The sequence below is a fragment of the Grus americana genome, chromosome 1 (assembly GCF_028858705.1).
Source record: "Grus americana isolate bGruAme1 chromosome 1, bGruAme1.mat, whole genome shotgun sequence".
NCBI lineage: Eukaryota > Metazoa > Chordata > Aves > Gruiformes > Gruidae > Grus > Grus americana.
In genome coordinates this window covers 50,929,016-50,955,204 of record NC_072852.1, presented here as the reverse complement: position 1 = coordinate 50,955,204, position 26,189 = coordinate 50,929,016, and the positions used below count along the sequence as shown (strand labels likewise).

At 37.8% G+C, this 26,189-nt stretch overlaps 1 protein-coding gene across 3 annotated transcripts in view; it reads left to right on the top strand.

Moving 5' to 3' along the window:
- EEA1 (early endosome antigen 1) overlaps positions 1-26,189 on the top strand; it is a 77,816-nt gene that overhangs the window by 30,752 nt on the left and 20,875 nt on the right. For all 3 annotated transcript variants that reach the window (XM_054826651.1, XM_054826642.1, XM_054826662.1), the window contains 12 exons: positions 4,099-4,215; positions 9,439-9,777; positions 14,410-14,559; positions 15,555-15,674; positions 15,905-16,108; positions 16,705-16,905; positions 18,314-18,427; positions 19,376-19,531; positions 21,337-21,476; positions 22,091-22,421; positions 23,932-24,033; positions 25,438-25,632. In XM_054826651.1, the coding sequence (XP_054682626.1) occupies positions 4,099-4,215; positions 9,439-9,777; positions 14,410-14,559; positions 15,555-15,674; positions 15,905-16,108; positions 16,705-16,905; positions 18,314-18,427; positions 19,376-19,531; positions 21,337-21,476; positions 22,091-22,421; positions 23,932-24,033; positions 25,438-25,632 (2,169 nt within the window). The remainder of the gene's footprint in view (positions 1-4,098; positions 4,216-9,438; positions 9,778-14,409; positions 14,560-15,554; positions 15,675-15,904; positions 16,109-16,704; positions 16,906-18,313; positions 18,428-19,375; positions 19,532-21,336; positions 21,477-22,090; positions 22,422-23,931; positions 24,034-25,437; positions 25,633-26,189) is intronic.

Genomic DNA, 26,189 nt, shown 5'->3' with positions numbered 1-26,189 from the left:
GTTTTTTCCTGGATTTGAACATTTTAAATTCATCTGATTTAAAAGGGACCTCACTGTCTACATGAGTTGCAGAATATGCTAGTTTCTTCAGAAGTACTTTGTGAAGGCTTGCCCTGGTTTCGCTGAGACAGTAGAAGAAGTTTTAAATTGCTAATGGGAGATTTGAAAACATTTGTCCATTTTTGTTGTTCTTGCTTATAGAATTGATATAAGTCTGTATTTAAGGAAGCAAAGCTAACTGCCTCTTCCATACCAACTATTCAGTTTTCTTGGTTTTGGTTCCTCTGCTTTTCCACCAGTGAACGCTTCTGCTTCCATACAAGATGGAGAAACAGGGATGCAACAGCTATGACTTGGAGCTTTGAGAGGGAACTTTACTCCTCAGACTGTCTCAGATCACTCCTGGCTAAAGCTTCTTTGATATTGTTTACCATGACAGTGGGGGAAATCTCTAACAGAGATAATGGCAAGAAATCCTGATTAGAAATACAGTATTACCAAAAAGGCTTTTGTCTGACATATAGTTTATTCTACTGAGGAGTTGGTGAATCCATACTTGCAGAAAAATTCCCTTACTGAGTGTCGTTGCACCTCACTGGTGCGTTGGTTGGTATAGTTTTGCTAATGGATGACTTGACAGTGTAACAGTCTTCATTGAAGACTGTCAGCTGTGTTTGAGACCTTTTAATTTTGCCTTCCCTCTTCTCTTTTGTCCCCCTATAATGCAGCAATGCCAGCAAAACTTGTCAACGCAGAGCTGTGGTCCCTAGTGAAGTGGGGTCCTTGCAGAATTCCCCAGCTTACGTGAGGGAATGTCTGGGGTTTCTGTAGAACTCCTAATATCCTCTGTCCTGTTGAGATTTGTGGATATGAAGGATTTCTGACATCTTTTTATTCTGGGGTTTCATGTCCTCTAGATTTCAGAACTGCAGTTTTAACTTACTTTCTTCTTAATTTGCACTGCAGAGCTTTAGAGAAGCGCTGCCTGGCATTATTCTAAACTCCTTAGGGCTTTCCCTCCCGCCTCTTCTCCCAGCAGATATGTTGAGCTCCAGGAATTGTGCAAGGGTACTGTATTGTACTAAACATGAATCTACCATTGTTTTCAAGTTAAAATTGTGTATGCCAAGAGCTTCATCAGATGTGAAGAAAGGAATATCACAGTTGGAGTTATGAATATAATGTGGTTATGTGGCCGTGTAAGTTGCTGCATAATGGTAATTTTGTTTTAACTGTGAGATCCCACAACTATGCTGCAGAATTTGAATTTCATTTCAAAATACTGTCTCTGTAGTCTTTTGTGGTTTTGGATATTTAGTTTTCATGTGAAGATAAAATGACATAGTGACATGGGTGTAACAAAATCATTTTAAAACATTCTCACAGAAGTGCGAATTGCTCCTGTTCCTCTTTAAGTTTTGACATAACTAACTAGCCATTTTAAAATGTAGCTTTAAAGTGCAGCCTTTAACAGAAAAAAGACAAGTGAAGAAGTTGTTTTAAGTCCTCCTGGAAGTAATGGCAGATTGGGGAGAAGGCTGGATGATGCCTGTAGCTGTTACGATGTGTCTAAGAACTCTTAGATGTATAGAAGGATTATAAACTATATTGCAGCAATTATAATAGTATCAGATGTCTGTGTAGTATCATCAGTATTTAGGCTGAACCAGAGAAGACCGAGTTGCTGCATGGCAGAACATGGTAAACAGTGGCAGTCTGGTTCTTCTCAAAAGTGTTACTGCCTTCTCTGCTGAATTCCAACATATGGCAACAGTAGCCCAAGACGTGTTCAAAATAAAAGCTTTTCTGTTGATGTAAAGTGACAGATCAGACTTTTTGAAAAAATAAAAATTACTCAGTCATAGTGGTGAAAACTTTTCTACTTTTTTTAAAAAACCACAATTTTGAAAAGTGCTAGCGATAAGAAAACACGAGAAGGAAGTCCTTCATTGGCAGAATGGGTACAATTCTGGCCATGAAAGTTTGGCCATGTTTCATCTCAGCTTAGCTCCTTAGACCACCTCAAGGGCTGAAAGCATAAAGTGATTCTTACACCATCCTTGGCTATTTTGCCAAAATGGCTGAGGATACTTATATTAATATTGGTTTCCAAAGTGAGATGTCTTTAAAATAAGTTAAATTTATGGCATGGGTGAAGAGAATAACAAGGATCATCTTAATCTTATATGAGCGTCTTCAAATGCTGCAGGAGAGGGATGTGAAGGATAGTATAGCTCTACAATTGTCACCTAAATGTATTCTTTTTTTTTTGTTTGTTTTGTTTTTACTGGGTGTTTATGCCTTATTTCAGAGTTGCTCCTGAAACTGATGTCTAGATCTCTCAGATGAATGTTCATTCTAAGATACTCCTTCCATGTTTAGTTATTCACTATAGCCACTCCTGCATAGTAAACACATTATGAAAACAACTGCACTGCTGTGGATCTAAGCATTTCTATGAATCTCTGCAGATTGGGATTTGTTTCAGTATCTATCTGATAAATCTTCATAAAATACAGTGCCTAGGCTTGATTGTTAACTTGAGTGCATACAGAATTAAACAAGATTAGTAGATTAAATTATGGGTAAATTTAATAAAGCCAGGACTGTTTTGTTTGTTTTGTTTTTTCTCTACTAAGCAAAGGCATTAAAACCAATGGAATATCTGAAAATGAATTTGAGGAAGTGTGTCTTCTAACAGCTTTTGTGACTGCTTATTTCCATCTTTCATCTATCCATTTTATTTTTTCTGCTTTCTAACTGAGACACTTAAATCTGAGGTGATTATTTTTTTTTTTGAAAGCTTTTTATTCTTATAGTAGATTTCTGTTGTATCAAGGTATTTTCAAGAGGTTGTTAAACAGATACATTCCTGTTTGCTTATTGGTTCATTAATCATACAGACACATCAGCCAGACATTATCAGGAATGAATACTCATCCATGATATATTTCCGTGTTAAGAATGAAATGTGGGATGCTCTTATTGAATTGTGAATGGGAGGAATGGATCTTCATGCATATAAATTATGATTCTAGTTTGAAAGGCTGCAGTGGTCTCCTTAGCAAGCTTCTGCATGATTTCTGCATTATATTCTCTCAGCAGTGCAATACCCATAGTCTGTTTTCTGAGAACATCCTGGAATGTTTGTCTGCCAAAGATATATCCCAGGATGTGTTTTAGCTAACAGCTCTGTATCGAAACAACCTTGTGAAGCACAGCATTACAGAAAGTCAGAATTAGTAGCTATATGTAGTCATATAATGTGTTCTTATGTTCTCTTTGGCCTTCCTTTTTCTGTAGGAAGGTTGTAAATAGCGTGTTTATTGTCTGCTACTTCTGTTCTGCTTTAGTTCGTTCTTGAATTCCGTATTTATACCTTTGTGCTGAAGTCTGTGGTTGTGAGAACAATAGGAAACAAAACTTCTTAAAAAAAGGTCACTTATATAATGTATTCGAAGTGAGTGCATTCATACACAGCATGCTTTAGGGCAGCCATTGTTACCCATCTTAAGTGCTTTTCTTGTTTGCTTCCATTACTGTATTCAAATATACTGTGCAGTCAGTGATCTATTCTGTTTTGTACCACTCCTGTTTAATGGGGCAGTATTGTTCCCCCGATTATGCTGACCTGCAGGGTTGATGTGTCCAAAAGTGACACACCAAGTTTGCATCAGATGCCAGACTTGCTTCTAGTGCCTTTTCCAGTACATTTTCCTTACCAGGGAGGCAAAGATTTTGGCTATGTAACTGCAATGACTTGGGAGGGTTTCACCTTGAGCTAGAACTGTGGTAATAATTAATGGGTAATCTGTTGTGATTTTCATCGGCTGTGGGCTCAACCTGGCGTTTTCTATTGGACTGGGACCAATTTTTGTCTTCTGAAACAGGACACAAATGAATCTCAGCTGGGAAATTATGCTCAGTGGTACTTCTGTAGCTGATGGTGCTCTGAGACTAGTTTGCAGGTGATTTTTTTCTTAATCTGTTTATTTGTATACAAGATGCTTTTTATTTTGCTATCAGACATCTTGCTTTTGGTCGGTTGTGCATGCAAAGCTTTGTTTTAACTGTGGATTTTTCTGTTTGTGTGTTCAGGCTACCATTAACCAGTTAAGAGCTGAACTTGCCAAAGGACCTCAGGAGGTAGCTGTGTATGTTCAGGAGCTGCAAAAACTTCAAAGTTCAGTCAAAGAGCTAGAACAGAAAAACCAGGTGAGAATACTGCTATTTCAGATGCTTGTCAGTTCACATTAAAATGGAAACTCATCGCACATTGCCTTGGGAAGCACTGAAGACACTAACAAAACACTTCATGGTGTTGCAGAAGTTGAGAATTCTTTTACCATTTTCCTTAACATGAGGGATATAGTAATGTACGAGCAAACACAATATTTTAGTCATCATCAGTATATCACAACTGAAATCCTCAGGGCTGTTACGATTGCGGATTTCTAATTGCTGCAGTTTATGCTTACCTATCATTAAGCAGCATTGCTGTCACACAATAAAAGAATAAAAAAAAGCAATACCCTTTGAAATATTACAATGATTGCCAAAAATCATAATTCAGAAGATATTTTGAGCTCTCTTCTTTGGTATTCCAGTTTCTTAGCTTTTAGATTGTACTTGTCATATTTTTTGCCTTTTGTCAGTGTAATGAATGGTAGAAAATTGACTTAAACTCCAGAAGCTTACAGTTTACAAGTATTCCTTGAGAGCTTTTATCAAAGCCCTTTGAGCTTGCTGTATTTTGTATTTGCATTAAGAAAGTATGTGTGGTGGGGTAATAAATGGAGGTAAGTGAGGAAAGGAGACGAGGAGAAAGATGCATGCTGCTTTTGGTGTGTGTGTGTAACACTGTATATGAACTGTACACATTACATATGTGTATTTAGCAGCAACCTTTTGAAAATAGGAAAGGACAGGGACCAAACAGTGTGTATTTAATGTAATTAATACTAAAGCAGCATTTGCAAAGAATACAAGAAGATGCAATTAAAATTTGGTAAATTGAACGTACGTTTAGTAGGATGACTCTTGGGTTTGGCTCATTAAATCAGGTGTAGAACTGAGGTGGTGAGAATTGTCATGCTGTGCTTTTCCACAGACCAGCAACATTGAATCTAGCTTCTGCAAAATTATTGCTATACAGTATAGAGCCTTTGCCTGAATGTATTGCTGTTCCATTAACAATGTGGAGTGAAACAGGTTGATACATAAGATAACCACACTTTGAGATTCCTCTGCTATGTCAGGTTAATGCCAAACACCACTTGAGGAATAGGAAGAAGAGAAGTGGCAGCGAGCTACTTTTCCTCCTTCCGTTTCAGTGACTTAAAGCAGTTTACAGCCCCCTCTTTATGCAGCTTTTTGAAAGGTGATATGCATAAGAATGGTATGCTAGCCAAGGAATCTTGGCCCTGGAGAACTTGGACCTAGAATTGGAAAAGGTAAGACTAGCTTCCCACGTAACATAAATTCATAGAATCATAGAATGGTTTGGGTTGGAAGGGACCTTAAAGATCATCTAGTTCCAAGCCCCCTGCCATGGGCAGGGACACCCTCCACTAGACCAGGTTGCCCAAAGCCTCATCCAACCTGGTCTTAAACACTTCCAGGGAGGGGGCATCCACAGCTGCTCTGGGCAACCTGTTCCAGTGCATCACCACTCTAACAGCAAAGCATTTCTTTCTAACATCTAATCTAAATCTCTCCTCCTTCAGCTTAAACCCATTACCCCTTGTCCTGTCACTGCACTCCCTCATAAGCAGTCCCTCTCCATCTTTCCTGTAGGCCCCTCAGGTACTGGTAAGCTGCAATTAGATCTCCCCGGAGCTGTCTTTTTCCAATCCCAACTCTCTCAGCCTGTCCTTGTTGTTCCCCCTTCAAACAGTTTGCACTCCTTGAAGAAGCTGTCAGAGAGAGGGGAGGAGCCATTAATGCAGGATAGAATATAGTGCATTTTGATACATACATCCAGTTATAATTCCATTGCAATGTGGGAAGATATTTCTGTGCATTGACGCAGAGTTTTTCAAGCTCATGTACAACCTCAAGCAAGCAAGCTGTTTCTTATATTTTCAGGAGCTATACTGAGAAGAGAGCAGATGACAAGTAGATATGATCAGCTCTCTGAGACCAGCAGGAACTGCCTTTCCTTCATTTATAAAGCTCTGTAATTATGGGGCCTGGCTTGCCTTGCAGAAGCCAGTAATGGCCAGTAGCCCAGAAGAGACCTAATGCGTGACAAAGCAGCATATACTTCAAGGAATAAGACTTGTAATTCCAAACCCATTGCATGTGGAGTTTTTTGTTTGTTTTCTTTTAGGAAAATTGTGATGCATTATCTACAGAGAATGCTTACTTTCCAACCTTCTATTGATGTAACTATTTTGAAATTTGGTCAGTGACCATAGAGTTCATTCTTTAATGTCTGGCCACTGTCACTACTAACATGTATTACATATATTTTTCCATGGAGCAGTTGTAAAAGAAGAGATCAGTGTGGTGTTCCCCTTTGTGTCTTGTGAACTTTGAAGGCTCAGGGCTCTTCACTGAGTGCTGGAACATACTGCCATTCCCTCTTTCTTTTCTGTGGAAATCAAGGTTTGGGGAAGAGAGGTGGCTGATGTGTGCCTCCGTATCCCTTTGTATATATCTGGGATGCAGCTAGCACATGTGTCCAGATAGGAAACACTGCTGGGTCCACTGATGTATCCTGAATGACCATAACTTGGCAGCTCTGTGGCCTCAAGTCTGCTCATGGGCTTCAGTCATGCACAGAGGTAGCAGGCAGTTGGGCAAACCCAGCTGTTCTCTCATGAAAGGAGCAGCAGCTCTTTGTGGCTCTGTCTGGCCATTCATGACTGCAGAAGGTGTTCAGCTGTCAGGGGCAGTGGCTTTAAACACTGATATTTGTTGTTGTATTGCTCATCAGACCAGGGAGCAAGAGAGAAGAGTAGCACAGAATGTGGAGCAGCATCTCCAACCATGTGTAGCTGCTGCTCTTGGCTGTCCTTTGGAATGCTTGTGAGGTGATGGTGAAAAGGCTTTGCTTCTTTTTTGGTTTACATAGCATTCCTGAAAGCTTCCCAGAGTCTCAGTCTGCTTCAAGACATTAACTGTTTCTCTTTTTTTCTTTTTTTTCCTTCCCCGCCCCTCCCCTCGACCATACTTGAAAATTTAAGTCAGTGCCCTGCACTGACTCTTCACAAAATAGGACACAGCAGTTCTACGTGTGACGTGTGGATCTAGTTATGAAGTAGTAGTAATATTAATACCTTAGCTCTAACTTGCCCAGCTATGATGAAGGAGGTGCTGTAGGGTGTTGGTGTTTCAGGAACATGATTCAGTATGAATGCTAATGGTCCTGCCTGGCCATTTCTCTTTAATGAAAAAGGTATTGCAACTTTATTTTACATTCTGAGAGTGAAACCTTTTTCAAAAGCAGTGGGAGCCTTGCCGCTGGCTTCAGGAGGATAAAGATGACACCTGACCTTAGTATGTTCTTTATGTACTCTGTTTCTGCATTTTATATGTGCATATATAAAAACTTCTGCATACCTGTAGCAGCAGCAAGTTGTTTTATTTTTCAAGAAACATTTCAAAATATAGTACCTCAGGGCTAGAATTCAATAGCCAAACTTGAGTCTTGAGCCAGAATTTTTGGTTGTATGCTTTAGAAAGTATATATTTTTTTAAATGGACACATAGGGCGTTAATTATATCCTCACGTGGATTGCTGGACTGCTAGAGTTATCATTTGCAAGACTGCTTGTTTTCTAACTGTTTTTTTAATAGATTCTTCCATTTATTTTATCACGATTGTATAATCGAAGTGTCTGTATATGGTACGTAATGACTGATATAGTCATAATTTGTTAAAATCTGTAAAAAGCAAACTAGTTCAACTTATTTGAAAAATTTTTACGGCTTTTTCTTCTGGCAAAACAGGTTTCTTCCCTGGATATTGTGCAGAAGTGTGCTTTTAAGACGCCCAGCATAGCTAGAATTGCAGCACTATCTCTCTTATTTTTGGAACAGTGTTATTCCAAAGTTACAGAACTGTCTGAAGTTTTGATACAAACTGACCTCAGTGTTGGCATTTTTCATGCTGACCTGCTAGAAGTATTCTTTATTTTTCTGTATTTTAATTGAAAGGGTCACTAGAGAATACAGTAGTCACTGAAACTGCAGGAAGAACTGAAGCATTTAAAAGGTGTGCATAGTAATGCTCCACTCAGATAGATATCAGTAAGATGCTGCAATAAATGGAACCTGATGGCACATTTCAAGAAGATGAGATGAATTACCTGGGTCAGACCAGAGTCTCCTGCAATTGTATTTCTGTGCTTCAGAAAGTGCCACTGGAAAATTGAAATTGTTCTTATGCTTTTTTTGTCCTGCCTGGAGATCTCTGAAATTCTAGTTAGTGCCTCAGCTAAGTTTGAGGGAAAACTTAAGATTTCTGGAATTATATCTTGTCCATTATGATATTTAATTTCTATCTGAATATAGTTTTGATTAGTTAATGAAATTTGATAAAAAACCAGTATGTAATTGGTGAAAATTACCTGTAAATAATTTTTTTTTCCAGTATTTGTCTCGGCGTGTAAATTTGATAGTGTGGTCTCAGACCCTGCAATATTTACTGTTGTTAATGTGATAAGAAAAATCTGACGCTCAGCGATGTTCATGTCTTTCCCTTATGGAATCCCAATTTTTACTGTTTTCAAACTGAAAGCAACCATCCTCTTTGAGCTGATTTGTATGCAAGGAAATTAGATGGTATTAATTAAAATGTAAAAGCATCATCTTCTAAAATGAAGGTTAAATCATGAGTGTTTTGTTCAGCGATTTATTAACATGACAAATTTTATTAGTTTCCACAGGTTCTCTTCCATAATTTGGGTAGAAGATCATGCTGTAAGTATAGTGACAGGGCAAAATTAGGATACTTCTAAAAATTACCAGCATGATGACTTCACAGGATTAAACAGGAATTAAACCACGAATGTTGTTTCTTAGGGAATTGTGTGAAGCACAGTGATACTTGAAAACTGTTTCTGTATACTAATAACTCAAATTACTATTTCAGCTTTTCCCCAAGCAACTGCAATTGTAATAACCTAGAATTTGAACACTGAGGGAAAGCAAATTAGTCTTCAGGATACAGAAATAAGAGTTTGTGTGGTCTCAGTAAGAGGAAGTGTATTTATGTGAGAATATGAAACAGTATTTCCAGTTGAAACTGTGTGCTGTATGGGCTCCAGAATTAACTTGTTTATTAAGAAATAGAGGTCAATGTTTCCTTTAATAATGTTTTTGAGCGAGTTCTTTGCTGTTCAGCATCAATACTTGAGAAGAAACTTGAATAATGCATTGAACAGCTGTAAGCAGAATTGCAGTTGAATTGCTGTGTAACTCTCTTCATAGAGTCTGACTGAGAAGCTGCTGAAGAAAGAACAGGACTACACCCAGCTAGAAGAAAAACACAATGAAGTATCTGTGAGTAAGAAGAACGTGCAGGCAAGCTTTCACCAGAAGGACCTGGACTGCCAACAGCTTCAGGCAAAGCTGTCTGCATCTGAAGCCTCGATACAGAGATTACAGACGGAGCTAGGTGAGAAGGGGGAAGCAAGCCAGAAACTTAAAGAAGAGTTGTCCGAAGTTGAGACCAAGTACCAGCATCTCAAGGCAGAATGTAAACAGCTCCAGCAGCAGAGGGAGGAAAAAGAGCAGCATGGCCTGCAACTGCAAAGCGAGCTCAGTCAGGTAAGGTTGCTTAGGCCTCCTAGACAATCCTCTTGGGATGGTTCCTTAAACCATGCCATTAGGCTTTTTTAAACTGTGCTTGCATATTTTTCATGCACTTACATTTGCATTTCCTTATTGAAGGGGAGTAACTAACCACTACTTGTATTTGAATGAATAGAAAGCTAGCTGGTATTTGAATAAATATAAAGCATTCTTCCTAACGCTGCGGAGAATGAAACAGAATCACCTCTTCCCCTTAGAGAAGTAAAGAAAAGAACAAACAAAAAGAAGAGGCTGTGATAAGAGTGCGGAAATTGGCATTTGTTTGTTGCTATGTCTAAATCTTTTTAGTAGGTCCCAACTCTTGTCAGGAGCAAAGAAAGATAGTGGTAGCCCCTGTGTCACAAGCAAACTCCACAAGATCTACAGTTATCAGTACCTTTCCACATTTATATTTCCGGGAAGGCTAATGTAGTATCTGTCTGTCTGTGTTATAATTCCCCTTTTTCTGAAAGAGAAACATCTTACTAATTCTGTTCTATCTGGAACTCTTCTTAAAACTATAATTTCAGTTTTGAAGATTAAGGTGAATGAGCGTAAACTTTGTTGCTTATTTCTCGTGTTCTGATTTGACTTTTTTTTGTACGTGAATAAAAAGGCTTTAGCTGATCTGAGACAGGTTTTTTGTCCGCTCTTTTTCTCTTACAGTGTTAAATGAACTCTTCTTTCATCCTACATTTTTCCCCTCCCCTTTTCTTGTTGATGCATTCCCTGAAATAAGGCAAGTATTGTCAAATGAGAGGGCAACCCAGAATACTGCGTTTCCATGACAAATACGGTAATAGACAAATCTTAAGAAGTCAGCAAGGTTATTTATTCTGGTTCAGTAAGGTAGCTGAAGCTATAATGAATTCACGTTATGAGAAAAACAAATTCAGGTAGAGTATCAGAAGTAGTTTCACTTCTAGTAGTAATTTTACTACTCTATAGGAAGTTTGAAAAAAGTGAGTCTTTGTTTTACATTAGAACTGAACAATGCTTTATTTGCTTTAAAGTTGAATAGTGAATACAGTAGGGAAATACTTAGTGTGAAAAGCAGGGATGATGTGAAGTTTTAATATTGCTTCCTTTGTGTCTCTCCACAAGCACCTTCTCTTATGTTTTTGATAGCTATGAGAACACCCGTATGTCCCCTCACCGTTTACATATTGTTCTGCTGAGTCCAAAGAGTTATGGAAGCAAGACTTATTCATATAACATCGAACATACTGAAATTTGAGGCTGGTAGAACTCTGTTTTATCTAGTGTCTTGGGGTTAATGTGCTAGACTGGAGAAATATTTGTGCATCAGGAATCGTGTCCAGTCTTAAGATGGAAAAAATAATGTTTTTTTGTTAGTATGACGTGCTTCATTTTAATCTCTCACTAAAACATTATCATTTTAAATTGAGTGTTTCTCAATTTTCAACCCTTTGTCAAGTCTGAAATAGATTAAGTTGCAAGCTGTGCATGTATAGTTTATCTTGGAAGAACAAGGTGCCACTTTTGCCAAGTGGCTTGGCAAAACTTCATTTATGTATGTATTACATCCCCAGAATGACTTTCCTTCTCCCATCAGTCTTCTGTCAGGGGGAAGGGAGATAATTATATTAGTTACCTGCTTAGGAATCCTCACTTGGTAAAACTACCTCAGTCTGCCTAGGCAACATGTATGCAAGCTTCAGAAGCACAGCCAAGAGGTTGAGCTGAAATCTGGCTTCAGTCTGAGAGAGCATTTTCAGGAAGGATTTTTGAGGTGGGAGAATGAAGTGGGAGGAAGGTGAATAAAGCATTGCTGAATGAATTCCTGGGAAAGGAAATGGAGGCATTGCACATTCTCTGGTGATAGCATTGGGGTCTCAGGATGTGTTTTAGAATTGTATTGTAAAAGAATAGGGGAGGAAAAAACGCCCTTCATACATGGTATAAAATAAAATTGAAGCTAAGCAAGAACTTCTCATCTTCTCTCTCCTTCCAAACAAGAGTTCAGTTACTATTGTCATGGAAAGACTCAATTTGTCATATTTGTTCACTTAATACTTTAATGGAATTATCTTTTTATGCATGTAGACCAATAGCTTAATGTTGACACAATGAATGCTGCTTATGAAGGTTTATGTATAGTTGTTTAGTCAAACCACATTTTCAAAGAATCCTTGCCATCTTCTCAAAATTCATTTGAACAGATGCATGTCTGGTTGAGTTTGTATATTTTAGAATTTGGGTAATGTGAAGGAGGTGATCATAATGGGAGGAAACTTCAACGATAATGTTGTTTCCAGCACAGCAATAGGAGGAGGGTAACACAAGAAAATATGGACTTCTTCAGTCTTGAAGAAATGTTAATTGCTAATAAATACTGTTGTTGTTGTTGACAAATTTGAATCTACTTGATTGTATCTTCGAAAGTCTAAATATTTTTGTATTCTGTAACATAGGTTAGTCCTGGATTATATGGTTCTGTTTACTTAAAGTCAATCTTAAAGTCCTTCAAAAATACCTGTGCCTGTAATGAAAGTAACTTTTCTAAAATGTTGTTTGCCAATTTCCCCCTTTCCAAATGTTCTCTCCCAATATCAACATAGCCATGAATAGTTATAATAGTTACCTTGTTGCACCCTTTTTTCATTAGATTTTTTCCTCCAGCTCTTGTTCATATTTTTAGTGAGGAGGAAATATTAATAATTTAGTGATTCCTGTGGAAAAAGGCAAATGTTCTTGATTACTGGAGGAGAAATTATGGTCTCTCCTCACCCTGTCCTCCCTCTTCTCCTACCTCTCTCTTAACTGTGCAGTCACAGTTAGCAATCAGCATGTCAGCCACATGCTGAACAGCTTTTCATACACAGTTTTTGTGGTTGTGGACATACAAAACAATAATTTAACTTGCTTTCCTAAGAAAATAGGGCATAGGCACATTTGTTTCCCTGTCTCCATTCCCTGTAACTTTTGCATTGTTTGATAACTTCAGCCAAATTTTGACAGATGGCCCAAAGGTCTTCAGCGTTAGGTTCTTCAGTGTTAAATTCTTGTGGAAACAGGCAGCTGGGTAAAGGAGAGAGCGAGTTATGTTGATACCTCACCCCCTCAGTGCCTAGGGGGAAGATTTAATGTTATCAAAACCACTGTTCCTTTTTCTGTCCCGTCAGGCAGCCAGCTGGTCAACAAGTGGTAGCTTGCAGTGAGCAACAAGATTGTGCTGCCTTTTGCCTAGATATTAGTAGGAATTTGAGGGAAACATTGAGAAAGGTTTAGGGATATTGAAGGGAGGACCTGGGAGTTAAAAGGTGAATGGCTTAACAGTCTTGGACATAAATTCATAGGAAGGAAGCTTCATTCATTCTGATACCTGTAGAAAGTTCTTGCTGTGTTGCAAGGTCTGATCCTTTCTCTGTTTTTTGCATGGAGTTGAAAGTTCATTTGTGTATCTGTGAATGTGTTCATGTCGAAGTAGGCAGGAGGTAACCTAGGGCCTCTAGTGACAGTTTCAAATAGAAGAATAGCTGATTTTACAGAGACAACTTTTTGTGAAAGTGAACTGTAAAAGGCCACCCTTCCACTTTGAAGCTAGTGCAGTACTGCTTTTGATGACTGAAAAAATCATGAGGCAGGCTTATGACAACTTGAAGAGCTCATCCCCCTACTTACCCTCTGCTGCTGGAAGATACTGGACTATAAGCCACCAAAGTTATTCAGTACCCTACATTGAAGGTTGATCTAGCTCTTCTCTGCAGAGACTGAATGCCTTTGATGTAGTCAGGTCAAGCTAAAAATTACACTCTTGCTATTCTAGCAATGCAGAACAGTATATGATCAGAGGGCAGAGGCGTCTCTCCTATGAAGACAGGCTGAGAGAGCTGGGGTTGTTCAGCCTGGAGAAGAGAAGGTTCTGGGGAGACTTTATAGCAGCCTTCCAGTACCCAAAGGAGGCCTACAAGAAATCTGGAGACGGACTATTTACAAGGGCATGGAGTGATAGGGGGGTAGTGGGTTTAAACTAAAAGAGGGTAGATTTAGATTAGATATTAGGAAGAAATTCTTTACTGTGAGGGTGTTGAGGCACTGGAACAGGTTGCCCAGAGAAGCTGTGGATGCCCCATCCCTGGAAGTGTTTAAGACCAGGTTGGATGGGGCTTTGGGCAACCTGGTCTCTGGAAGGTGTGGGAGCAAGTGGAGCAGGTAAAGGCTTGGTGCTTCAGCCACTGGATCTACAGGAGTGAGGGTGTGCGCTGTATAAACTGAGATTGCTCTAAGCATCACTATGTGACATGATAGTCCTTATGGCTTTGAATAATTGGCCTCTTCGTGTTTCTGTTAAATCTCTGTAACTCATATTGAAGGGCTTCTGTAGATAAATGAAGATGTTTCTGGGTCCCTCCAACTTACTTTTTTGAATATTTGTTCATGCTTGTGCAGTCGATGCTGTTCTCTAAGATGATTTGTGTTTCTGAGGTGTATGATGTACATACATGAATTCAGGAGCTCATGTAGTTGTTTTACTCTAAGTTATGAAAACAGGGTAAACATTGCACAAAGTGAGTCTAAAATACAGCGTTGTTGGCTACAGAATGACTAAAAAAATGGAAGACTTTTTATTTGTTTGTTTTGCAGTTGCACAGTAAACTTCTAGAAACAGAGCGCCAGCTAGGGGAAGCGCATGGGCGGCTCAAGGAACAGAGGCAGTTGTCTAGTGAGAAACTCATGGACAAAGAGCAGCAGGTGGCTGATCTGCAACTTAAACTTTCTCGTGCTGAAGAGCAGGTAGGGGCTTTTATGCAGACTAGTTTGCTCTGGTCCTGATAGTAGCCTGTATATATATGCTTGTGATGTTGCATTTTTTAAAGTTTGTCCTTATGGGAATTTCATTTGACTAACACTGTTAAAGTCCTTCAGTAAAATTGTCAAAATCTGCCAAAATGCCACTTGCATTACAGATTTTGTAAGGCTAAATGCTTATCAGATGTATGGATGTTCACAGTGCTTTACAGATGAACAAAAAATGTGCTTTTCATGCTTAGGAGCTTTGTCTAAGGATCTGATGAAAAAAAGACTTAGGTGCATCTAAACTCATGTGGGTAAACTTTTGTGTGTAGATATTTTTGTGAGATAAAGCCCTACATGAAGAAAAAGTGAATGTGGCACAGCAGATCATTGATAATTAATAACCTGTGTGGGGTGGATGGGCAGAAATCACTTGTTTTATTAATTTTCCTTTGTTTTAATGAGCATCTTGCATATGTTGCTGATTTTCTGCTGCCTGTATGGGGATTGGCCAAATATCTGAGTGGTACGTTGTCAAAGCTTTAAAGCTTTTCTGTAGCTAATTTGCAAAGCCTTGACCAGTATAGAAATGGAGAGATGGCTAAACTGAAGTCGCTACTAAAACTGCTAATAATAGTAATGATAATGTTGTTTTACAGGTATCTATATTATCAGTCATGTTACATCTTAACAGCTGTTGGAAAAAACATACTAAAAATATCTTATGTTTTAGATTTTTCAGAGCTAAAATACATGTATGTCTGATAATTGTTTTATAGTTCTCACTTGTGATATAGAATCTCACCTATTAATAGTAATGAATGCTTTGGTTAGATTTTGATTCTTTAACTAGCATCACACACTTTTATACCAGTTTTCAAATATTCGTGTTTAGAGTAAATTTTTTTAGCATTAGAATGAACATTGAGAACTATTAGCATACCGAATGGTGCTTGTGCACTTATTAGTCTGTTCTGTTGGTTTGTTTTTTTCAGCTAAAGGAAAAAGCAGCAAGTTCCACAGAATTGCAACATCAGTTAGATAAGGCAAAACAGCAGCACCAGGAACAGCAGACACTTCAGCAAAATACTACAGCAAAACTACGAGAAGCCCAGGTAACATAGTTATGTATTCTTATGTGAAAGTGTACTTCAGGTTTTCATTAGTTTAGATATGTTTTCTCTGTAAAAATGACTTGCATGACTTATACTAGTTTCAATAAATTAACTTGTAAATCTAGAACAGAATATACAGAGAGTGTTTAATAAATTTATCCAAAATTTTATGCATTAGGAATAACTTCTAAGGTCCCTATAATTAAGGAAGCTATTATGCGATTTTCTAGAATGATTTGGAGCAAGTACTACGACAAATTGGAGATAAGGACCAAAAAATTCAAAATCTTGAGGCTTTGCTTCAAAAAAGCAAAGAAAACATCTCTCTGCTAGAAAAGGAAAGAGAGGACTTATATGCAAAAATTCAAGCTGGTGAAGGAGAAACTGCAGTTCTTAACCAGCTACAAGAGAAAAACCATGCATTGCAAATACAGGTAGGAACTCGGAGACTTGTTTCTCTTCTCTCGTTCTCATTATTGAATCGTGTTTCCTTTTTTCTGTCTCGTCAGATATGACATTAATCCTTTCTGTACTTTGCTGTTTCCTTGATACTTATGTTAAAGATCTTACTGTAAGTTTCACAAGACTTGTGTTTTGGTGACTTCCTTGCTATCAACATAGGGGAAGGAATTCCTAGCTGTTTCCTGTGTACATATACTAGTAATGTGTGCTTACAAATAATTTTTGGATACATACATGCTTGTTTCTCTTATTTCAAAAGGAGGTTTAATTCCTGCTTTCAACACCAAAATTCAGTTTAGCCTGCATCTGTTATCTCCTTAGTATTTTGGTTTTGTTACAGTAAGGCCAAATTGACAAATGCTTTTGCTTTCATTTTTAACTGGTAGCCTGTTTAAACTCTGGTAATGTGTACAATAGAGCTTTACTGTAATAGCTCAGATAAAGAAATGTGATAGTGTTGAGTCTCCAAAGCCACGACAAGACACACTAAAATTCGAAAGATTTATGACTTCCTTGGACATGCTGTTCCAGCCTTCTCTTCTAATTGCCTCCTTTTTTTTCACTGCAGGTAACTCAGCTGACAGAGAAGCTGAAGAATCAATCAGAAAGTCATAAACAAGCCCAAGAGAATTTGCACGAACAAGTGCAGGAGCAAAAGGCACATCTAAGAGCTGCTCAAGACCGTGTGCTCTCCCTGGAAGCAAACATCACTGAACTAACCAGCCAGCTAAATGAAAGTAAAGAGAAAGTTTCACAACTTGATGTACAGGTAATGGAACTCTACTGTCTAGTGATGATAAATCCTGCTTGTGATTTCTGTATTCTCTCCAGAGAATGTACAGAGCAATCTGGGAAGAATTGCATGTTTCTACTAACAGACAAATGAAGTAGAATAAGGCAGATAAAACTGAGGAAAATGTAAGTGGATTTAGAATAGCAATAGATGGCAAGTGTTGATTTTTTTTTGTTGTTGTTTTTGTCTATATTGTTTTTGTTGTTTGGGTTTTAATTAAAAAAAACCCCAGAGTTCACAATCGAGTTGCGAAAATTTGTCCTCAAGCAGCTCTTGTTGTATTTGTAATGATTTGCCATCCAAAACCCTGCTCTTATCAGTCCCGGATTCTCTGCATCAGAGTGAAAGTCTGTCAAGTCACTAAGATCTTCTTGTCTAGAAATTCCCTGTGCTCGTGACTTTTGTAAAAAGTAAAACAAAAAAGCTGTGGGCCACCTTGTTGTCAATTTCATTTACTAAACAAGGAAATTCCCCAGTCTGGACTCAGCATGGACTCTCCTACTATTAAGTACTGCTTAAGCCAAAAGCTACTAATTATGTTCAGCTATCCCAAAGAATAAATAATGTTTGATCAGAACTTCTTGCATCAGTACACTTGAAGCAGCTACTACTGTTGTTGTTGGATTAATACACTATGGTGTCTTTTGAATTAGTGTTGCTCAGTTTCCAAACGGGTCTAGGAACTTATTCCGATGTAGCTTTGTGATGTTTTTACTGGGCTTCACTACTGTCTGAGCTGTTTTTTCACCAAGATGTCAGAGCTAGAGCTGAATTAATCTATGGACTGTTGCAACTGCTTTTTAAGGCAATGTGAGATTCCTTACAGGCTGCAGAGAAGTAGCATTTCTATTAGGGACTCAAACAGTAAACCAGAATAGCAGGTGACCCTGAATATCGCCTCTCTGCACCAACACCGTTCATACCCACCTTCTAAATTTTGTTTGCTGTGTGTTTTGGAAGGAAGGGAGGTTGCCATGTGGAAGCATATTTTTGTTGTTACTTATTTGTTTTGCTTTTAAATATTTTGGAGGTCCTTAAATGTGTGTGTAGTCTGAGGTTATCAAGGTATGCATAGGTGTGAATGCAATAAGTCTGTCCCATTGTTCCTTGTTAGTAAGTAAAAATATTTTCCTAGAATAGAAGATGAGTAGGACTGGTGGATTTTTTTTGTTTGTCTATTTTTTTAGCTCAACTCTGGCTTAAAATCCTTATGTTTTTCTAAACCTTGAAAATCTTTCTTCCTTTTTTCTTTTTTTTTCCCGTTTTTTACACTGGCACATGAAAACTACTGGTTTTACTATTAAACTTAATGATGAGTATAAAAAAGAGTTAAAATGAGCTACAGTAAAATAAATGTTTTAGTGAAATACAACTTGTCTTTCAGGTAAAAGCAAAGACAGAATTGCTACTTTCAGCAGAAGCATCAAAAGCTGCCCAAAGAGCAGATCTTCAGAATCATCTGGACACTGCCCAGCATGCCCTGCAAGATAAGCAACAGGTTATAAGTCACATATAAACATAAAGTTTCTGTGTTACCTAAAAAACTACTTAAAAACCTAAGAATAGTTCGTTTACAAACTAAGCAAACACGTGAATATGCATTCTGAAATAATCATTTAGGATATTTTAACCATGTGATACGTATTCAGTTATTTTTGCTGGACCACATACATTTTGCAGTATAAAGAATTTACTTAGGAGTCTGCTCCTTGCTGTGGGATTATGGTTCAGAATCTAAGGTGTCCTATTGGAGTATAATTCCATTCTCACCTGTATGTTACGAAGAAAAGATTCTAGAATGCACTGGGTACAAGTGAAAACTCTTAACTCTTATTGCAGTTTTAAATAAATTCTGAATCAGATGCCTGTATTCAGGAATAATTATCTGTTGCTGGAGAGCAACAAGCTTAATGTAGCTGTCATCATAGTGTTTATTAGGTGAATGTGTTCATGTCTTTTGCGGAAATTATTTTCTGTTGAACCAAATGGTTTGAAATCATCTCTGGTGTGTGGAGAACTCACTGTTTCCATGGTATTGGCTTTCCTCTTCAGTGGTGCTTGATTTCATGAAGACAGCAAAAATTTTCTCTTAAGGTTTTGTCGTGTCACTTTCTAGTTACTGTTGTAACTGCAGGATCTAGTGCATTTATTACCTACAATTCCTCTTCCATTTATAACTGAAAACACCTTTGTTAAGATTTAGCCCACAGCCTGTAAAGTTTGAGAGGAATATTGAGGCTTTAAGAGAAATTTCATCAGTTCAACTAAGAGAATTTGTCCATGTGTTTGTGTTTCCCCTCTCAATTTCCTGCCTCTCAGAATAAAAAAGAAACATCATTTTCCTTTTTAATTTGAACTCGTTAGATGATTTAAAGCATATGTGACATTAGTAATTTTTGGAAGTTATTTAAAAACTAACAACCCTCATATTTTTATTTTACCTCAGGAGTTAAATAAGGTCAGCGTTCAGTTGGATCAGGTTACAGCTAAGCTGAATGACAAGCAGGAATACTGTGCTCAGCTGGAAGCCAATCTTAAAGAGAACAAAGAGAAACGTCTTTATTTAGAACAGAAAACTGAAGAGCTAGAGGGACAGCTTAAGGTTTGTATTGAACACAGTATCTGAGCTTACGGAAACTGATGCTCTCTGCTGTTTGGTAGTGTGTGGTAAAAGCCGTGCTCAAATTATGGGGAAAGGATTATATCAATAGCATTTTTGTAGGTTTTCTTTTTCACTAGTGTTTCCTGATCCACCATTTAAACCTATTCTCTTCTTCCGTGTTATCACATCACACTAAGAAGATAGGCTTAGGACATTGCCACTCTACTGTCATTTTCCTGTACGTGTGCTTCTACCAACCTCTGTACTACCTGGAAAGTGTTATGAGAGGGAACAGGATTTCCCAAAATTAGAGTCTTTGAGTTCAACCTTATTCCATGCTACCACTTGTAAAGTGTATATGTGTTACATTGGTTAGTCCAAGTTAACAATACCTGTCTGGTAATGCATTCCATTTCTGGAATCAGTTTTTCTCTTAAAGCACACATAATTCTGGCAGAAGGTTTGCAGAACCTTTTGGTGTTTTGAGATACTGATATTTTCAGTTAAGGATATGAATTAGTCCTAATGCTTGAGAGCTTTTAAATTTGGGCTTTAACCTTTGTTTAATATTTGTTAAGCATTCTTGGTGGTCAAAATTCATGCTACATAGAACCATATGATACAGGGATCTTAGGAGCAACCCAGAATTGGTTTTGCAGTGTTGTCTGCCTGTTTTGAGGGAGAGCAGCAGTCTTTATGCTCAAGACTGAGCGATGTGTTTTCCTAGCTTATGTGCTCTGTAGAAGAAAAGGAAGGTTGTTTTCCCGCTATGAAATATTAAATCCAATGCTATTAAAAAAATAAAGCATTCGTGCATTTACATTATGAGCATAATTTGTGCTTCTGTCTCTTGCACACTGTTTCTTTTCTGCCTGCTTTCATTTGTGTTTTTATTTTTCATCCTTTTGCTAAAGTTTCACAAGTAACCAACAGACACAAATGCTTGGGAGGAATACACTGCTTGCTTGCACAAGATTTTATGAGGTTCCTGGTAGCTGAAGTGTGAAACTGAGCAGGGTTGTTGATGCTGTCAACAGGAATGCAGTGCTGTGTAAAATCTTGGTGTCATCACCATTCTTTGGGATTATTCCAGTTGAATGCATATTATTTAAAAAAAATTAAAAAAAATTAGAAAACAAAAAGCCCTCAGGAATTTTCTCGGAGAAACTTGGCCATTTTGTTTTATGGCCACTGCATGAAAGCAGAAGTGCACGTCAAACAGCCAGTGTGTTGAAGAGTCTTAGCAGTGCCCATTTGCTGAAGACTCCTGTGTTCTTTGTACTCCATGTAAGTGAATAAGTACCTTCTAAAAATAAAACAAGAAAAACCTCTTCCAGGTAAGCGTAGGGTTTATTTACAGCTGTAGTTCATGTCTTTGTTTTTGTTAGAAAGAATGACAGAGTTCTTGGGATATGTAAACCAGCAGTCGGCCCCAAAGCTGAGCGCTGTGTATGGCATTTTTTTGTATAGGTGTTTTGGATAGACTCTTTAAAGATTTATGCAATCTATGTATTACTTTGCAGTAAAATGTCTACTTGGCATTTCATTTAAAGATGAGTCCAGAATGTTTTACCAAAACAGTTCACTTCCGGCTGAGCAAGAGATTTGCAGGAATTAAATAATGAAAGATAAATAATAAACTAGTGAAATAGGTAGATAGTGTATGAGAATTGTGACTGCTTTCTACAGTAAAGACTTTCTACAGTAAATGCTACTCATAGGCTAGATGACTTTTGCTTTTTGTTGCTATTTTTATTTTGTTGGTTGTGTTCTGATGGCTCTAACTTTTTATTTTTCTATTTCAGAAACTTGAAGCTGACATTCTTGATGTTAAAGCAAGCAAAGAACAAACCCTTCAGGAGTTACAGCAGCAGCGACAGCAATCTACAGAATTAGATCTCCGAACAGCAGAACTGAGTAAACAACTTGAAGCAGCAAGAGAAGCGTATGCATTTCCTGTGTTACAGTACTTTTCAGAGTCAGACATAAAACTAGAGTGGTTTGGACTAGAGTTGAAATTTTGTTCTTCTCTCCTGCGATTTCTTAAAATCATAGATACAAGCGATGTGTTCCCTCTGCTACGAGAACTGAGTTATATCCCACCTGTTTTCTTTCACTCTATTTGCCATGGAGACTCCATCTGCCATGTTGTCTCATGTGAATCACTGACTGTTGTGATTCAATACACTGTTTCAGTTTATTCACTGTGTTGCTTATCAGCTTAATATCCGAACAGTTTGATGTACTGAGGTCTATCTTTAAATATCCACAGCTCTGTAACTTTCAGAGACTAATTTGCAATTTATGCATAAGCAGCAAAGGGGTAGTTTCTGTTCATAATATTTGAGGAAGAAAAATCCATCTCAAAGTAATATTTAGAATTGCTGGTATGTCTTCATTGGAGGGACAAAATGCCCCTGTTCTGGATGAGAAAAGGTAGGCTTTGAAGTAGTTCTACAGTTAATATATTAAATAATGGAGACATTTAATGATACAAAAGAACTTGTGAAGAAGAATTTAAAAAAAATAACCACTTTATTTTTCTGTTTGTATTTGCAGGATGTCTAGTGCTAAATTGGACTTACAGAAGAAATCTGAGGCCCTTGAACAAGCAAAACAGCAAATTTCAAAGCAGGAGGAGGAAAAGGCCAGCCTCAAACAAAGCCTTGAGAAATCAAATCAAGATACATGTAAACAACTCAAGGAATTAGATTGTAAAATGCAAGCAGCAACGTCAGAGCTGCAACAAGTGAAATTAGAGAAGGATAATCTATTAAAGGACCTTACAGCTACCAAAGACAAGCTCTCAAAAAGTTCTGAATCCTTCAAAAAAAGAAAGGAGGAATTAGAAAAAGAAATACAAAAAGGAAAAGCAGCTGTGGCAGAAATGGTTAGTAGTTTCTTTCGTTAGACATTGTTTGGTGTATTTACAATCTGATAAAATGACTTTGCTTTCTGTCTGAAAACAGTTTACATACAATGACAGTGCATGGAAATGAATTGCCTTAAGGAAAAACAAGTTGCGACTTTTTTTTTTTTCTTACGTGTTCATACATGTGTCCTACCTTAAAATTTTTTGTCTGTGTGTTTGCACTGCTAAACGTCAGTCATATCACACAACAGGATCCCTTTTTCCTTGCTGCATGCCTTTAATATGGTGAAGAAATCCAAGTGGAGACAAAATGAAACAATTTAATGAGGAATTTTCCCCATTATTTAAAAATACATCAGCCTTATTATTACAAAACGCAGTTTTAAACCCTTTGCTAAAGTGCCACATATTGAAGTTGTTTTTCTGAGGCCATTTTAGTTTCCTTCCTAGTCTCTTTTATATAGAACCTTCCTGTGCAGTTGTCTGGACACACTGGAAGGCTGTGAACTGCAGGCAGAGTAACAGCATCTGTCATTTGGGAAGTTGTCTATGTTAAGGTATTATCAGACTACTAGAACTATTTGAATTTCAGAGAGGTCTCCCAAGTGATGGTATAGCAACAAGAGCTTGACTGCCAGAGCAACCTATTATGGTAATGAGAGTGAACTCTCACTAGCCTTGAAATACATTTTTTTTTTCTTCCCTCTTTTGCTTTGTTGGTAATATGAATGAGCATCAATAAAAAAATACATCAATACATGTTTTATAAATTTTCTTACACAGTTCTGACCTCAGACGTGGTAGGGATATTTTTGTCATTCCCTTCTCATCTTACATGCCACCATTTCCCAGAACCTGTTCATAGCTGATTTTATTCTGATCTAAAAAAAATTCTGCTCTTAGTTAAAAATAACATTTTTTTCCTTTACTCTTTCACCTTTTTAAGATAAGCATTTTTGTTTGCTTTACTTAGCTACTGCTGTTTAAATATTGTTTGTCCTAAAAACTTGAGGGATTTTCTCCCCAATTTAGACTTAAAGATAGGAGTCCAGATTCTGCATCTAATTCTGTAGATGTTGGGAGGCTTACTGCTGACTTTAGGTGCATAGTATTTGGGCTTAAAAATGTAGTTGTATTTGCATACAAATCCTGCAAAAGTACTTGCTTGTGAGTTTTAGAACATCAAGAAACTTTGACTCCCAAGGAGAGTGAGGAGCCTACGGCTTCCCACGAGCAGGAGGAGGGCTGCCAACAGCAGCTTCAAACAAGGAAACTATCCCTAATCAGAAAAGCTCTTCAGCACATGGCTGCGTTTGTTAAGTACAGGGTGTCAGCTGTGTTCAGCTTAGATTTACCACTATTAAAGTTTTGAGAAGTTTTTAGCTGAACATACGTCTGCAGCTGAGAAGGAAAGCTTTTTCACTGAAAAGGAAAGCATTATTTTTCAAGGCTTTGTGGATCCTGCAAAAATACCTGGTGCCTGGTCTTAGAAGCTCACAGAAATACTTGTTTCTCTTCTGTTTTTTAGGAAAAGTCTTGCCAAGAAGTAAAACACCAGCTCCAGGTACAAACAGAGTCTGTAGCTAAGGAGAGGAATGAATTGAAAAACTCACTTGAAAAAAAGGATGGGGTAAGCTGTCCACTTAGTTTCAAAAATCTAGAAAACAAACATAATAAATGTTTAAAATATTCATTTTCAGTCTCATATGCTGGTACTGACGAGAGATGAAGAGGTTTCAGTTCTCAAATTGTAACCTGAGGCACTGAAATAAGATGATACTAAAAATTTGCAAGATGTTAGCATGAAGTTTTAAAATACAGGTTTTACTCCTACCTTTCTGTGTCCCACATCCCTTAGTGAAACAGTTATTTTGTATTACCATGTCCTCATTTTTTTTCATACTGATGGTCTGTGAACAATAAAAATTGTTATCTTGTATCCTTAGATCTGTTTTAGTTTCAGGCCTAAACAGTCTGTTCTCTGTGTGGTTGACAGGACATATTCAGATATCCTTGAAAGATTTAGTTGCTTTTGCAAACTTATATAATTGCCTGTGACTGCATAAGGACCAAATATACTTCTTTTTTAAAGATGAGCATTCAGACTGCACAATCATGTAGTCCAGCTGGCAGCCTGAAGGCCAAATCTGCTTTCATGGATTTCTTTACCCACGCTGCCACCTGTTCCCTTAAGGAATCAAAAAAGATATGATCAGTGGACACAGTTTGATGGACTCTTACTGCCTGAAAGAGGGTTTGTAGATGTACAGGTGTGATGGTAATTGCTCTGTGACTGCTGCTGCTACTCCCCTGGCTCTCTCTTGTTCAGCAGAAGCACTATGGTGCTCTGTGGCAAGTGCAGGAGGATAAGTTGGGTATCTGCTGCAGTTGGCAGTAGGAGAGCCCAGACCACTGCTGGCTGGAGAAAAGTTGCCTGGTCTTAATTTTGAATGGTGAAAAAAGACTGCAATTGCTCTTAAGGTTAGGAAATTGGGAATAACAGATGATGTTTTAATGTGTTATGGCAGCTCTCAAAACCTAAATCTACTTGCCAGTGTTGGACCACCTAGCTCAGAAGCAAAAGGTAGCAGCAGTGATGCTGTGGGATGGTCTGGTTCTGTGTGCAAGAAATAACAGTAGCATACTTGGAGACTGCAAATCATTTGCACCTCTTTATAAAAACATAAGAGCGGGCATACTGGACCACAAGAAAGGTATAGCTTGGTATCTGGCCTCTGAAAGAGGAAAACAGCACGTGCCTAGAGAAAAGTAGAACAGGGCAAGCCTTTCAGATTCCTATAATGAAGGGATTCTCCCCAACTTCCAGCAGTCTTTTGGGAGCTGATTTACTGAGGCTGTATCTTCAACTTTAACAGCCTTGACCAGTTTTTCATCAGTGAAATTGTCCGTTTGCTTTTTGAACTATGTAATTTGTCATCTGCATGGTTCAACAGGCAACTTCACATACTACAGCATGTACAAATAGTGATTTAAATTAAAGTTATATACAGTTATTTAATATTTTTGAATATAGATTTCTAAGCAGTTGTCGACAGAACTTGATTCAGCACGAGCGCAAGTACTGGAAATTCAGGGTCTTCTGAAAGAGAAAGAAAAAAGCGAACAACATCTCCAGGGAAAGCTGAGAGAGTTAAAGGAATCTTTTGAGCAGAAGAAAAAACACAGCGAGACATTGCAAGCTGAATTAAAAACTGCTCTTTTAGAAAAGGTAAGAGTGGCCTCTCCTTTAAGAAAATTAATGTAAAGTTCTTTTATGTCAATATCTTTGTGATAAACAGCTGTTTGCTGTAGTCTTGTTGGAAACAAGGTCAGGATGTGCAAACAAGGTCTTCAGATGCTGTTGGAGGTTGAAACAATATCAACAACAACAATAAAGTAAATAGAACTACTGCTGAGATACGGATTCTGTAGGAATTGAGTTTCAGTAAAGTGATAATAACGGCCAGATTGAATGTGATTATTTTGCTTCAGGAGCTTGCTATGAGGCGAGAGCTGCCATTTTGTTGTAAAGCAATAGAATTTTCTGAGAATAGTTTAGACAAACTGTGCAGTGTTTTGGAATGTCCATGGCAGTTTTAAATCAAGTCTTCTCTTATATGAAAAGAATTTATCTGAGTGACAGTATGAAACTCATAAACCATAATGGAAAGAGTTTAAATGTTAAAACATCAGGGAATGTTGTGTTGTGTGCCATGGACTGTTAAATGGTGCTCCAGCTTTGGCTGCCCTATGCTACATGATCATATTTGTGCTTCAGTCAGTCTG